At 46.1% G+C, this 13686-nt stretch overlaps 1 protein-coding gene across 1 annotated transcript in view; it reads right to left on the bottom strand.

The window, feature by feature from the left end:
- Positions 1-1154, bottom strand: part of ppp1r11 (protein phosphatase 1, regulatory (inhibitor) subunit 11) — a 7868-nt gene extending 6714 nt beyond the window's left edge. Inside the window, exon 1 of the mRNA XM_043678046.1 lies at positions 1015-1154. Coding sequence (XP_043533981.1) covers positions 1015-1113 — 99 coding nt within the window. The 5' untranslated portion in view covers positions 1114-1154. The remainder of the gene's footprint in view (positions 1-1014) is intronic.
- Between the last annotated feature and the right edge of the window lie 12532 nt (positions 1155-13686).

Raw genomic sequence — 13686 nt, 5'->3', positions numbered from 1 at the left:
TCCTATCGGAAAGATGTTGTGAAACTTGAAAGGGTTCAGAAAAGATTTACAAGGATGTTGCCAGGGTTGGAGGATTTGAGCAATAGGGGAGAGGCTCAACAGGCTGGGGCTGTTTTCCCTGGAGCGTCGGAGGCTGAGGGGTGACCTTATAGGGGTTTATAAAATCATAGGGGCTTTGATGAGGTGAATAGACAAGGTCTTTTTGCTGGGGTGGGGTAATCCAGAACCAGAGGGCATAGGTTTAGGGTGAGAGGGGAAAAGATATAAAAGGGACCGAAGGGTGGTACGTGTGTGGAATGAGCTGCCAGAGGATGTGGTGGAGGCTGGTACAATTGCAACATTGAAAAGGCATTTGGATGGGTATATGAATAGGAAGGGTTTGGAGGGATATGGGCCGGGTGCTGGCAGGTGGGACTAGATTGGGTTGGGATATCTGGTTGGCATGGACGGGTTGGACCGAAGGGTCTGTTTCCATGCTGTACATCTCTATGGCTCTGTATCAATGAACAGAAGGGTGGGATTTCTCCTTGGTTCCCCAGGCAAGCTAGAATCCCTCAAACCATCATCATCACAGCAGATTCCTCAGCCCACCAGGATGTGCTTCATGGGATCTTGCTGTGCCAGACATGCCTGAGTCCAGTTTCCAAGGTAATGAGGGTGACGACGGGGCAGTTACTGCCCGGGAAACACTCTGGGCCATTTGGAGGACGAGAAGGTGCCAAAGAAACTCGAGCCTTCCTTTCTAGAACCGTGCCCCTTAGTCAGCGGTTGGGCGATCAGACTGGGGTCCCAGTCTCACCAGCGACTCACCAGTCGGTGGGACACTGCGGACGCCAGCCTGTTTGGTTTGTCCTGAGCCCTCGAGTAACCAGACCAGAAACATCGGCCCCGCTGCTGGTTTGCAGGGCCTTGCTGTACCCCACCGTCCCTGCATTTATGGTGGGCCAACCCTGCCCACTTCGAGAGAGAGAGAGAGAGACACAGAGAGAGAGAGAGCGAGAGAGCGCCACTCACCACGTCTGTGGCCTGGTGTCTGTCCACCGTCTCGGTGACGGTCGAAGACGCGCTTGCTGCTGCCTCCGCCATGGCACCGCGCTCGACCTCTCGCTCCATCGAAACCCTCAGCCGGGTGGAAGTTGCTGCGGCGCTCCTGGCGGGGAGCTGCTCTCTGTCAGAGAGGCCGAGAGGGAAAGAACAGAGACACACTGAGCCAGTGCTGCCGGGAAGTTCGGTCAGATCCTAATGCAGGCTTCAATCAGTCTCGTGCAAATCAACAACAAGCTGCTGTTAAAGACTAAAACCAGCTACGTCACCGTCTGCAATCGTCAGCTCTCGCGTGTATCGAGGGGAAATCAGGGGAACGTATTTCCACTCTCCATTGGTGGAACTGCCTGTTTCCAATATATTTGCCACTTGTACTTACCAGCACTGAGGTAGCTCACTGGACTCTACTCGTTTAAAATCAGCCTTTCAGTGCGTGTTATGGCACACCTCTGGGACTTGAGCTCAGACCTTTTGGCTCAGAGATATGGACACTGCCACCTAGTTTGAAACATTGAATGCAAAATCTTGGCTCCCACTCAGCTCAGTGAGACTTTAGCCTGCAGCTTGCAAATCGCATCACATCAACTAATAATTAACCATCAGTCTCTCTCTCTCTCTCCCTCTCATGCCGTTATCAGCTCATAGTTTTTAACAAGACGATTATCTCCAAAACATCAGAGCAAGGTTTGAACTTTGAACGCAAGGCTATAAAACACACAGGAGAACGGAGCAAAGAGAGTCCTTTGTGCGTGCTAATCCATTCAACAGCTGCCTCAACTCCACCTCTCCACCCTTAACCATCAATGCCCTGAGAGAGTAAAACATCTGGCTATCACAGTCCTGAGTATATCCAACCGTTTTCCCAGGTTGGCAAACTCCAAAGCCCTTTAATAGAGGCAAAAGTCAGGGACATTCCTGACTGGGGAGATTAGTTCCGGAAGGCAGGACTAAACAGATAATGAAAGGAGACAGTAAGAAAGCTACAGGGGCAAACTAGGAAGGAATAAAACTGACAGTAAGGCCTTCGACAAAGGTGTTAAAGAGGAAGGCAGAGGTCCAAGTGAACACATGAGAATGTGGACAGGCTTTCAGCAGGCAGGGAAAGAGTTACGTTCCGAGTTTTGTAAAACAAGAGGTTCAGCTGAACATGACTCAGATCAGATACCAACTTACAGTTAACAATGGGGTGCTGCAGGCAAGGGTAATAGGTTAACAAGGTGGAAAAGCAGTCATTATGTGGAGCCATTTAACAATATTGGAAGCATTCAGTATGTAAGGTCAGTTTAACAAAGTGGAAAAGCATTCATTATGTGAAGCCCGTGAAGGTTAAGAACATGAATTGTGTAACAGCAGATGGCTTAATCTTTACTATTGATACTTGCTGATTGGAATGATCTCCCAATCAATACGTATGTTGCCTTATCTAGATGCTCCTCCCTGTAAAGGAACAATATAGTTCATTGAGAAACTACTGTCCCACAGAAGACCATGAACTCATGTCCCCGTCCACACGAGCGATCGTTCTCTCTCCCTCCAGGGCCCGGAGTAATGATGTCTCTGAGTATTTTGCTTTGACTCAGGATGGAAACGGGACAATACACAGGCCCCTTAGGAAATGAATCTGAGGAGATGGTTTTGAGAAGAAGGAAACAGCAGATGAGTTAAACATTATATTGTGTCAGTCTTCATAGAGGAAAGTACTTCATATATCTCATTAATATTAGAGAATGCAGGGGAAGAAATACACACTACCCTCATCCCTACAGCAGCTGTATTAGATACACTAATGGGGCTACAGGCTGATACACACTACCCACATCACTACAGCAGCTGTATCAGATACACTAATGGGGCTACAGGCTGATACACACTACCCTCATCCCTACAGCAGCAGTATTAGGTACACTAATGAGACTACAGGCTGATACACACATTACCCTCATCACTACAGCAGCAGTATTAGGTACACTAATGGGGCTACAGGCTGATACACACTACGCACATCACTACAGCAGCTTTATTAGATACACTAATGGGGCTACAGGCTGATACACACTACCCTCATCACTACAGCAGCAGTATTAGGCACACTAATGGGGCTACAGGCTGAGACACACTACCCACAACACTATAGCAGCTGTATTAGATACACTAATGGGAGTACAGGCTGATACACACTACCCTCATCCCGACAGCAGCAGTATGAGATACACTAATAGGGCTACAGGCGGATACACACTACTCACATCACTATAGCAGCTGTATTAGATACACTAATGGGAGTACAGGCTGATACACACTACCCTCATCACTACAGAAGCAGTATTAGATACACTAATGGGGCTACAGGCTGATACACACTACCCTCATTACTATAGCAGCAGTATTAGATACATTAAAGGGGCTACAGGCTGATACACACTACCCTCATCACTATAGCAGCAGTATTAGATACACTAATGGGACTACAGCCTGATACACACTACCCACATCACTATAGCAGCTGTATTAGATACACTAATGGGGCTACAGGCTGATACACACTACCCTCATCACTACAGCAGCTGTATTAGATACACTAATGGGGCTACAGGCTGATACACACTACCCACATCACTATAGCAGCTGTATTAGATACACTAATGGGGCTACAGGCTGATACACACTACCCACATCAATATAGCAGCTGTATTAGATACACTAATGGGGCTACAGGCTGATACACACTACCCTCATCACTATAGCAGCTGTATTAGATACACTAATAGGGTTACAGGCTGATACACACTACCCACATCATGACAGCAGCAGTTTTAGATACACTAATAGGGCTACAGGCTGATACACATTACCCTCATCACGACAGCAGCAGTATGAGATACACTAGTGGGGCTACAGGCGGATACACACTACCCTCATCACTATAGCAGCTGTATTAGATACACTAATGGGGCTACAGGCTGATACACACTACCCACATCACGATAGCAGCTGTATTAGATACACTAATGGGAGTACAGGCTGATACACACTACCCACATCACAAAGCAGCAGTATTAGATTCACTAATGGGGCTACAGGCAGATACACACTACCCTCATCACTACAGCAGCTGTATTAGATACACTAATGGGGCTACAGGCAACACACATTACCCACATCACTACAGCAGCAGTATGAGATACACTAGTGGGGCTACAGGCTGATACACACTACCCTCATCACGACAGAAGCAGTATTAGATTCACTAATGGGGCTACAGGCTGATACACACTACCCTCATCACTATAGCAGCAGTATTAGGTACACTAATGGGGCTACAGGCTGATACACACTACCCTCATCACTATAGCAGCTGTATTAGATACACTAATGGGGCTACAGGCTGATACTGCTGCTATAGTGATGTGGATTGTGTATTAGATTCACTAATGGGGCTACAGGCTGATACTGCTGCTATAGTGATGTGGATTGTGTATTAGATTCACTAATGGGGCTACAGGCTGATACTGCTGCTATAGTGATGTGGATTGTGTATTAGATTCACTAATGGGGCTACAGGCTGATACTGCTGCTATAGTGATGTGGATTGTGTATTAGATTCACTAATGGGGCTACAGGCTGATACTGCTGCTATAGTGATGTGGATTGTGTATTAGATTCACTAATGGGGCTACAGGCTGATACTGCTGCTATAGTGATGTGGATTGTGTATTAGATTCACTAATGGGGCTACAGGCTGATACTGCTGCTATAGTGATGTGGATTGTGTATTAGATTCACTAATGGGGCTACAGGCTGATACACACTGCCCACATCACTATAGCAGCAGTATTTGATACACTAATGGGACTACAGGCTGATACACACTACCCTCATCACTATAGCAGCAGTATTTGATACACTAATGGGGCTACAGGCTGATACACACTACCCACATCACTATAGCAGCAGTATTTGATACACTAATGGGACTACAGGCTGATACACACTACCCTCATCACTACAGCAGCTGTATTAGATACATTAATGGGGCTACAGGCTGATACAGCTGCTATAGTGATGTGGGTAGTGTGTATTAGATACATTAATGGGGCTACAGGCTGATACACACTGCCCACATCACTATAGCAGCAGTATTAGATACATTAATGGGGCTACAGGCTGATACACACTACCCACATCACTATAGCAGCTGTATTTGATACACTAATGGGGCTACATGCATTTCTAAGGCCATTCCCCTGCCATTTACATTGTCATCGTCTCCTATTCCGAAATCAATAACAACATTACAGTTAGAATTCTGACTGCTCCCTGTAGTTTAAAAAAATACAATTCACACCAGATCTGGCCAGTAAGGGATGATGTGCATTACATGGTAAGAACGGTTGAGACAGCGAGGGCTTTTCTCACTGTAGTGAAGGAGGATGAGAGGTGATTGATAGAGGGGTCCTAGATGATGTGAGGCATAGATAGAATGGATTGCCAGAGATATTTATTCCCAGAGCAGAAATGGCTATCACAAGGGGACATAATGTTAAGGTGATTGGAGGAAGGTTATAGGGAGATGTCAGAGGTAGGTTCTTTCCACAGAGTGTGATGGCTACATGGACTGCACTGCCAACGGTGGTAGTAGAGTCAGTAACATTAGGGACATTTAAGCAACTCTTGGATAGGCTCATGGATGATAGTAAAATGAAGGGTACGTAGGTAAGTTTGGTCTTAGAGTAGGATGAAAGGTCAGCACAACATTGAGGGCTGAAGGGCCTGTACTGTTCCATGTTTCTGGAGATGACGTGGTCACTGCATTGTGTCTTGAGTGGCATGTGACTGTGAGGGAGAGGCTGTGAGCATTACGGACTGTGGTGTAAAGATTTTGTATAAAGGAAGGACTGTTTCCTTTGTTCAGAGAGCTTCCTTGGACACACTTCACAACCATGGCGAGGTGCGTTAAAGGGCTTCTCCAAAGTTTGTGCTGAATAAAATGTTGCTTGTTCACAGAAGGTGGTGTGTTGCAGTTGCATCAAGTGCACAAGAACCTCAGTTAAAAGAGAAGTACCCAACAGAGGAAGGACGGCTCACTGCCACTGGAGAGGGGTTGGTGAGACCACACCTGGAGGACCGACAGCAGGATTGGTCCCCTCATTTAAAGAGAGATATTACTTCAGTTGGAGGAAGTTCAGACAAGGTTCACGAGGAGGATGCCTGGTATGGAGAGATTGTGTTATGAGAAAAGACTAAAACAGGTTGGGACTCTTTCGATGAGATCATCAGTGAGAATACAGATCCAATTTGCTCAGCCTCCCATCTTAGGACAACCACCTCATCGCAAGGACCAATCTGAGCGGCCCCAATTGAGAGACAGGCTTGGAGTGATCGAATGACCTGCCCCTACTTCTAATCAATACGTCCGAAAGATGTTGCAGGAATATAAATCGGTCTTTTATTAATCTGCGATAAGGCAAAGGTCTCCTTTCCCTCCATTAAAATAACGTTCCATATTGCTCTTCATCTCAAAGTGAACATCCTCACATGTTCCCACATTACACTCCATCTGTCAAGTGTTTGGCCAACCACTTATGTAATATCCCTTTGTGTCCTCCTCACATCATTCACAAATCTAGGCACAAAACCCTCCCAATCTTCAGCTACGCACTACTTCATCGGTCCACGATAACAATAAGTCTCTTTTTGTCCTTCACGATCGCACTACAAACGGTGCGGTCCAGAATTATTTTTCAAACCTTCGCCATTGCTGATCCACAGTCATGAGCTTTAAAGGTTATTCATGACCTCAGCATCAATACACCTTCTGAAACAGCCTCGTCCCTGATGGGTTCCTCAACACAATGTGGTAGGAAATTGCTTGAGTGTAACACCCCCAACAATTTGGTTTACAGAGTGTTAAGGACGTTAAAAGTCTCTGTACTATGTGCTCCTCTGATTTCCTGGCGACCAGCATATCTACGTATAGGCAGATGTAGTCTTCACCCTTCACCATTGCTAACCTCCTGGTACCTCACTGATGGAATCTGCTGCAATTTACAGAGAACACTGCTGTGCCCAGCAGCCCTGGCTTTACTGTTTCAATTTTGATTTTTTTTTCTTATTTTTCCACTCAAGGACTCCAACCTGACGCCTTCTGACTCAAGGTGGAGGTGATAAGGAAGACACAGTAGTGTAGCCCATCGAGTATTAGCTGTGGCTCAGTTGTCAGGTCTGAGAGCCAGGGAAGGTCCATCTTCAAAACCCAATCCAGGTCCTGAGCATAAAAACCAAGGCTGACTCTCCGAACACATGACTGAGGGAATGCTGCACTGCCTCCTGGGTCTAAATACCCAGGTGACTCCCCCACTCTAAGACACCATTGTGTACTTCGAACTGCAGTTAAACAACTCCGAGCCAATAGTTCTCCAGTTACAGATGGTCAGCGCGGGGGCACTGACCCAGACTCTCAGCTCGCTCCACAAACTCCTACCTGCTGAGACCCTGGCACCTTGCCATCACTGTTGGACCTGGTTTTCCAAATGCACTTGGAAGGAATTCACACGGTGCAGTTTAAACTAATTCATTCGATTAAAGCATCTGCTCCTTGGCCCCTCTGCACCCAAATTCTTAAAGTTCTCAGCTTCCTGCTCCATTAATGCTGGATGCTCGGTCAACTCGGTAACCCGCGGTTACACAAAGGCGACCAGAAACAGTGAGGCGGCACAGGCCTTGCGCAGGATGGCAAAAGGTGATGGCTTTCGCCTTCTGTCATAGAGTCGCACAGCACGGAAACAGACCCTTCGGTCCAACCAGTCCATGCCGACCACAACCCCAAACTGAACTGGTCCCACCTGCCTGCTCCTGGCTCATATCCCTCCCTACCTTTCCTGTTCATGCACTTATCCAAATGTCTTTTAAATGCTCTAACTATACCAACATCCACCACTTCCTCGGGAAGTTTATTCCCCACACAAGCTACCCTGTGTAAAAAAAATTATCCCTCATGTCTTTTCAAAATCTTTTTCCTCTCACCTTAAAAATACATCCTCCACCCTGGGGAAAAGGCACCTTATCTGTACCCCTGTTATTTCAGAAACCTCTGTAAGGTCACTTCTTAAACTCCTACACTCCAGTGAAAAAAAAAAAGGCCCAGCCTATCCAGTCTCTCTTTATCACTCAAACCCTCCGATCCCAGTAAGTCTTTTCTGAACCCTCTCCAGCTTTACGATATCCTTCCGATAACTGGGTGACCAGAACTGCACACAGTGCTCCAGAAGAGGCCTCAAAGTCCTGTACAACCGCAACGTTACGTCCCAACTCTGAGACTCAAAGGGCTGAGCGATGAAGGCAAACCTGCTCTAAACACCTTCTTATATACGATGCAAATTGCAAAGGATTATGTGCCTGAACCCCAAAGTCTCTGTTCCTGAACACTACCCAACACCCTACCTTTAAATGTATAAGTCTTATCTTTATTTGTGTTTGAAAATCACACGCAGACATCACATGGACAACACACAGGCAGTACAGGAACAAGGAGTGGCAGGGACATAGAGCTCAGTATCACGTGTGTACTGTTAGGAGCTGATCCCATGCCAGGGATATCGCGATCAGAAAACCGAGTGGATGGAGGAGGAAGAATACTCCATGGGTAACAGTGTGGCATGGGTGAGGCAGAGGGGATCTACTGCAGGGTGCAATCCAGGAAGTGGTAAACTCCCGGGGCAGCAACAGCAGCAGCAACATCCAAACCGGAGTTTTCGTAGCTGCAATCGCTCTTTCAAATGCTTGCCCAGGCTTTGTCTGATGGTCAGCACAGCTCAAGCCTCTGTTCCCGGAGACCCAATTTCCGCTTAAAAACCACAGGCCGAAAGGTGCTTCGTCACTTGGTGCAGGGCCCACTTAAAATCATCACCCTCCTCATACACCTCCCGTCCTGTCCGGGTAACCAACAACCCGTCTCAACTTTTACACTGGGGTCACGCGAGGTCTGGAGACTGAACTGGCATCACGTCAGGAATATGCCTGGGAGCCACTGGTGCAGGAGCTGGGACAGAACCCATGCCCGGCAATGGGCTGTCAACTTATCATTTAACTGGGATCGCTCGGTTCCATTGGACCGAGTCTTGGAGTGACTGTAACAGAGTTTGCAGGAAAAGGAGAGTCAGCGCCCCCCTGGTCAACAGCTGCAGAAGATGTCCTTTGTGAATCTGGTCCACTGCTTGGGCAGGTTCCACAAGTCTATACAAGAGAGAGTGTGAGAGTCGAATCACGGAACTGTGGAGAGGATGGTGTTTAATGAAGATGTGGGTGTACTGTACCTTTAAGAGAGTTGAAACCTAGCAGAACTACCTGACACAGCGCCAAGTGTTCTGATCAAGATATAATGTAACATTTGGTCGAACAACTCAATTAGCTGGTTGCCTGGAGATGACAAAACAGATTTGAATTAGGCCAATCAGTTTAAATTATACCCCGAAAGAAAAACCGAACTCCAATCCAGTTTGAATCAAGTATACTGACAATTTTAAAAGCCGATGACACAATCCAATGCTTTGGGGGTATAATACTGGGGAAAACTGAACAGTTGGGAGGAGAATTGCCAAGCCACCAGCATCTGCAGACTGCCCAGAGACTAGCTCTCTTAAAAGGTACCTTTATCGATCAGTGACCTGTGAAGCAGAAATCCCTAAGACGACGACGACAGAGGAACACATAACGAGAACATTCGACATCTGGCTGGTTTTGAAAAGTTGAATTTTGGTAAATCTTAATCGATGTTTTTTTCGGACTAGTACTACAGAAGGGAAACTAAAAGATAGGTTAGAGGAAGGAGTTGTAAATGGTTGTTAGTTAATTATTCTGTTATACTTTAAGAAATAAAGTTGTTAATTTTTACTTTAAGAAATAAAGTTGGTAATTTTTACTTTAATTAGTTCTTGGCTTCTCAAGCTTTCACAGATTACTGCACAGGATAACTCTTTTCTGTGTTGCTGGTTTAAATTAAGCAGTAAGGTTTACCCTGTGTCGTAACAATGGGCATGACTTTCAGCTGCTATAAGGACTTGGCAGAGGTAACAGAGGTTGGACACCAGGCTGTGAAAATTGTTCCTTTCTTTCAATGGAGAGTTGGAGTGGGGGGGGGGGGGCGGGTGGCTCAGCAGATACCCTGAATTGGAGTGAGTGATCCTGGAGCAGTAGGCAACTTTGGCAGAAGACAGTGGGACCTAACACTTTCTGAACAAACTAGCTGTGCACACGCAAGTCTGGGTCCCTGAGATTTTGAAGGAGCAAACATCCCAGGCTCTACAAAGGGGAATGGTCAGCATAGGAGAAAGTAAAGGTTTTACTGGAAACCTGTGCATCGACTTTGGAAGCAAGAGTAGTTACGTAGATCAACTGTTAAAGGATTTATTTAAACATTTGCTAGGAATCAGCATCAAGGCCAACGCTTATTGTCCATGCGCCTAATTACTTAAGCCATCTTCCTGAACCAATGTAGGTATACCCACAATCCTGTAAAGGAAGAAATTCCAGGATTTTGAACCAACAGTGAAGGGGCAAGTCAGTTTGGTAGGTGGCTTGGAGGGGAACTTAAGGGTGGCTGCGTTTCTGTGTAACTGCTGCCCTTATCCTTCTAGATGGTAATGGTTGAGGGTTGAGAGAGTCCTGTCAAAGGAGTCTTGGTGAGTTACTGCAGTGCATCTTGTAGATTCTACACATTTCTGCTGCTGATGGTGGAGGGAGTGCACGTTTGTGGATGCTGTGTCAATCAAGCAGGATGCTTTGTTCTAAATTGGTGCCAAGCTGCTGGAGTGTAGTCAGAGCTGCACCCATCCAGGCAAGTGGGGTGTATTCACTCACGCTGCTGACTTGTGCCTTGTAGATGACGGACAGATATCGGGGAGACAGCAGGAGAGTTATTCAGTTCAAAATTCCTGGCCTCTGGTCATGTAGCAAAGGAACGCATTGCACTGGTGCAGCTCAGTTCCTAGCCAATGGTAACCCTCAGGATGTTGCTAGCATTGTGGGTAATGGAAGGCCAATGTCTACAAAAATGTGAGCTACCCTGATGGGTGAAGCTCGGGCAAGTCTCAACAAGTTTTAGAAGGAGGAATGTTTAGAAAATGGATGGAGAGCCAGAGCAGGAGACAGAAAAGAAACACCAGCAACTCAAAGTAGGAAGGGCACTGGACATTAGCAGAACACTATTGTCAGCCATCTTGTGACAGGAACTGCAGCAGATTGTTCACACCCTCCAGCCTGTGTACCAAACAGATCCTACATCTCTGTACGTCAACTCCACAACCCTTCTGACCTTTATTTAACTTCCTCCTTTCCACCCTTAATGGTTTAACTCATTTTAAGACTGTGCCTTAGTTGTTTGTGACCCTCTGTGACCTCTTGTTCACCCAGATTCCAAAATCACTCCCCTGCTAAACAGCCATGCCTTCAGTTACCCCCCCACTCAAAACCTCTGGGGTTTCAACACGCCCAATCTCTCTGTCTCTCTTTCTTCCTTTTAGATACTCCTTCAACCCTACCTGTTTGATCAGACTTTCAGTAATCTGTGCTTTGCTGGCAAATGTCGCTTCAAAATACTCCTAGGGAGCAAGCTGTGTTTTATATTACATCAAAGAGGCATTATTGTCATCATTTTGCTCCACTTGAGGAGACTGTATCTCTGCAACTATGCTATCAAATCGTTTTAATATTGAAACACCTTTTCGATTTAAAAATACATTCAAAGGGAACACTAACAATCTTTACGCAACCTTCCTTCATCACAAAACTTTCTAAAGACTGGGATCGTTCTACTGAATCTGAGGTGTACCCACTCCTGGATTATGAAAGGCTAATACAAAGAAATGTGGCGTCCACAATAGCAATATGATCTGACGGAGGAATTTAGAATGTTCAAAAGAATCAGTTACTCACAATTACACATCATTTCTAATGGCTGGTTTATACAATCAAGAAGTGATGCAGCACAGAATGCAGCTGAACATCCCTCTTTGAGCAGCTTTCCGATTAGTCCCACTCTTCTGCCTTTTTCTCCATAGCCCTCTACTTATTTTCCTGATATTTATCCAATTTCATTCAGAACGTTGCTGCACACATGCTTCAGGGGAAGGATAAGGCAGGAAGGTGAACCTTCAGAACGAGCATGTTCACAAAGAATGAATGTTACTGCAGGTTCCAAGGCAGCACTGGATTCAAAATGGCACTCTTTGTGAGCTCCTTACAGCAGATCTCATTCTCACATTTCTTACAGTCATCCTACTCTCTAAAACCTCAATTCTAAGTCTGTTATAATTCCTAACAATGTTCTCTTAAATTTTTTTGTGCACCTTCTCTGCAGTTATAATATTGTACTGTTAACCATGATCTTTGTATGGTCCAATCTGCCTGTACTGCACGCAAAACAAATCTTATCACTGTACTTAGGTATATGTGACAGTAATAAACTGAATCAAATCCAAGGTGGCTCTCTGTGCCATATTCAATTTAATACCAACACCGACAGATGGTTTCGTCCCAAAGGCTTTCATCTGCGTTAGCAAATGCATCACAAAATATTTAAACAAAGCGCCACTCAAAAATCTAAGCTCACATTATCCAAAACAGCTACCTCAGTGCGTTCAAAGAACTCAAATGTGCTTGTCTTAACTGATATGTGCAATAATGTTATTGCATGTCTTAAAAAAAACTTTCCTGTAAGGGGTGGCACAGTGGCTAGCACTCTGCCTCACAGCACCAGGGTCCCAGCCTCGATCCCCGCCTCAGGGCGACTGACTGTGTGGAGTTTGCACGTTCTCCCCGTGTCTGCGTGGGTTTCCTCCGGGTGCTCCGGTTTCCTCCCACAGTCCAAAGACGTGCAGGTCAGGGGTGAATTGGCCGTGCTAAATTGCCCACAGTGTTAGGTGCATGAGTTAGTGGGTCTGGGGGGGGGCGGTGTGGACTGGTTGGGCCGAAGGGCCTGTTTCCACACCGTAGGGAACCTAATCTAATCTAATTGGATTAAATTAATAAATAATGCATTAACATAGGTTTCCATTGCGTGTACATTATAATTTACAAGTCTGCATACAAATATGCATTGTTTCTCTGTATTAAAGTGCATCACATTACACTCTGTTTTACACTGACAAGGCAACATTAATAGTTATTTTTAACCAGAGATATTAATATTATTAATAACATAAATATGTTATTTTTTATTTGAGCAGGAAACAATTATAAGAATGCATTGCCAGTCCTTCAGAGTGAGTTAAGTTGCAGTTATGTTATTCTGCAGGTGAGATTGTATTATATAATATATATATATATCATGCACTTTATTACCTGGAGCCCACTCACTCCGCCTCCATCTTCCAGACCTCTCCCTGTCGCCCTGAGCACCCGGTACGTCGCTGAACTGCTTCCCCTCCTCCTCCTCCGACACTTCCGGTTCCGGCAGGTGTCCGCGCCCCAGACCTTCCCACGCCTCCGCCCCGTGCGTTCCGGTCACTCCCCACAATTCCACGCGCGGGGCGGGGCCTGGCGTGGCGGCCGCCATCTTTGATGCAGGCGCAACCAAGCCTTGGAGCAAGTGCAGGTGCTCACCCACGCCCCTCCCCCACGCCCCATCCCCCCATTCCCCAAGACAAA

The sequence above is a fragment of the Chiloscyllium plagiosum genome, chromosome 37 (genome assembly GCF_004010195.1).
Source record: "Chiloscyllium plagiosum isolate BGI_BamShark_2017 chromosome 37, ASM401019v2, whole genome shotgun sequence".
NCBI classification, from domain to species: domain Eukaryota; kingdom Metazoa; phylum Chordata; class Chondrichthyes; order Orectolobiformes; family Hemiscylliidae; genus Chiloscyllium; species Chiloscyllium plagiosum.
The sequence above is the reverse complement of the archived record's forward strand: the minus strand, read 5'-3'. Positions and strand labels throughout refer to the sequence as shown.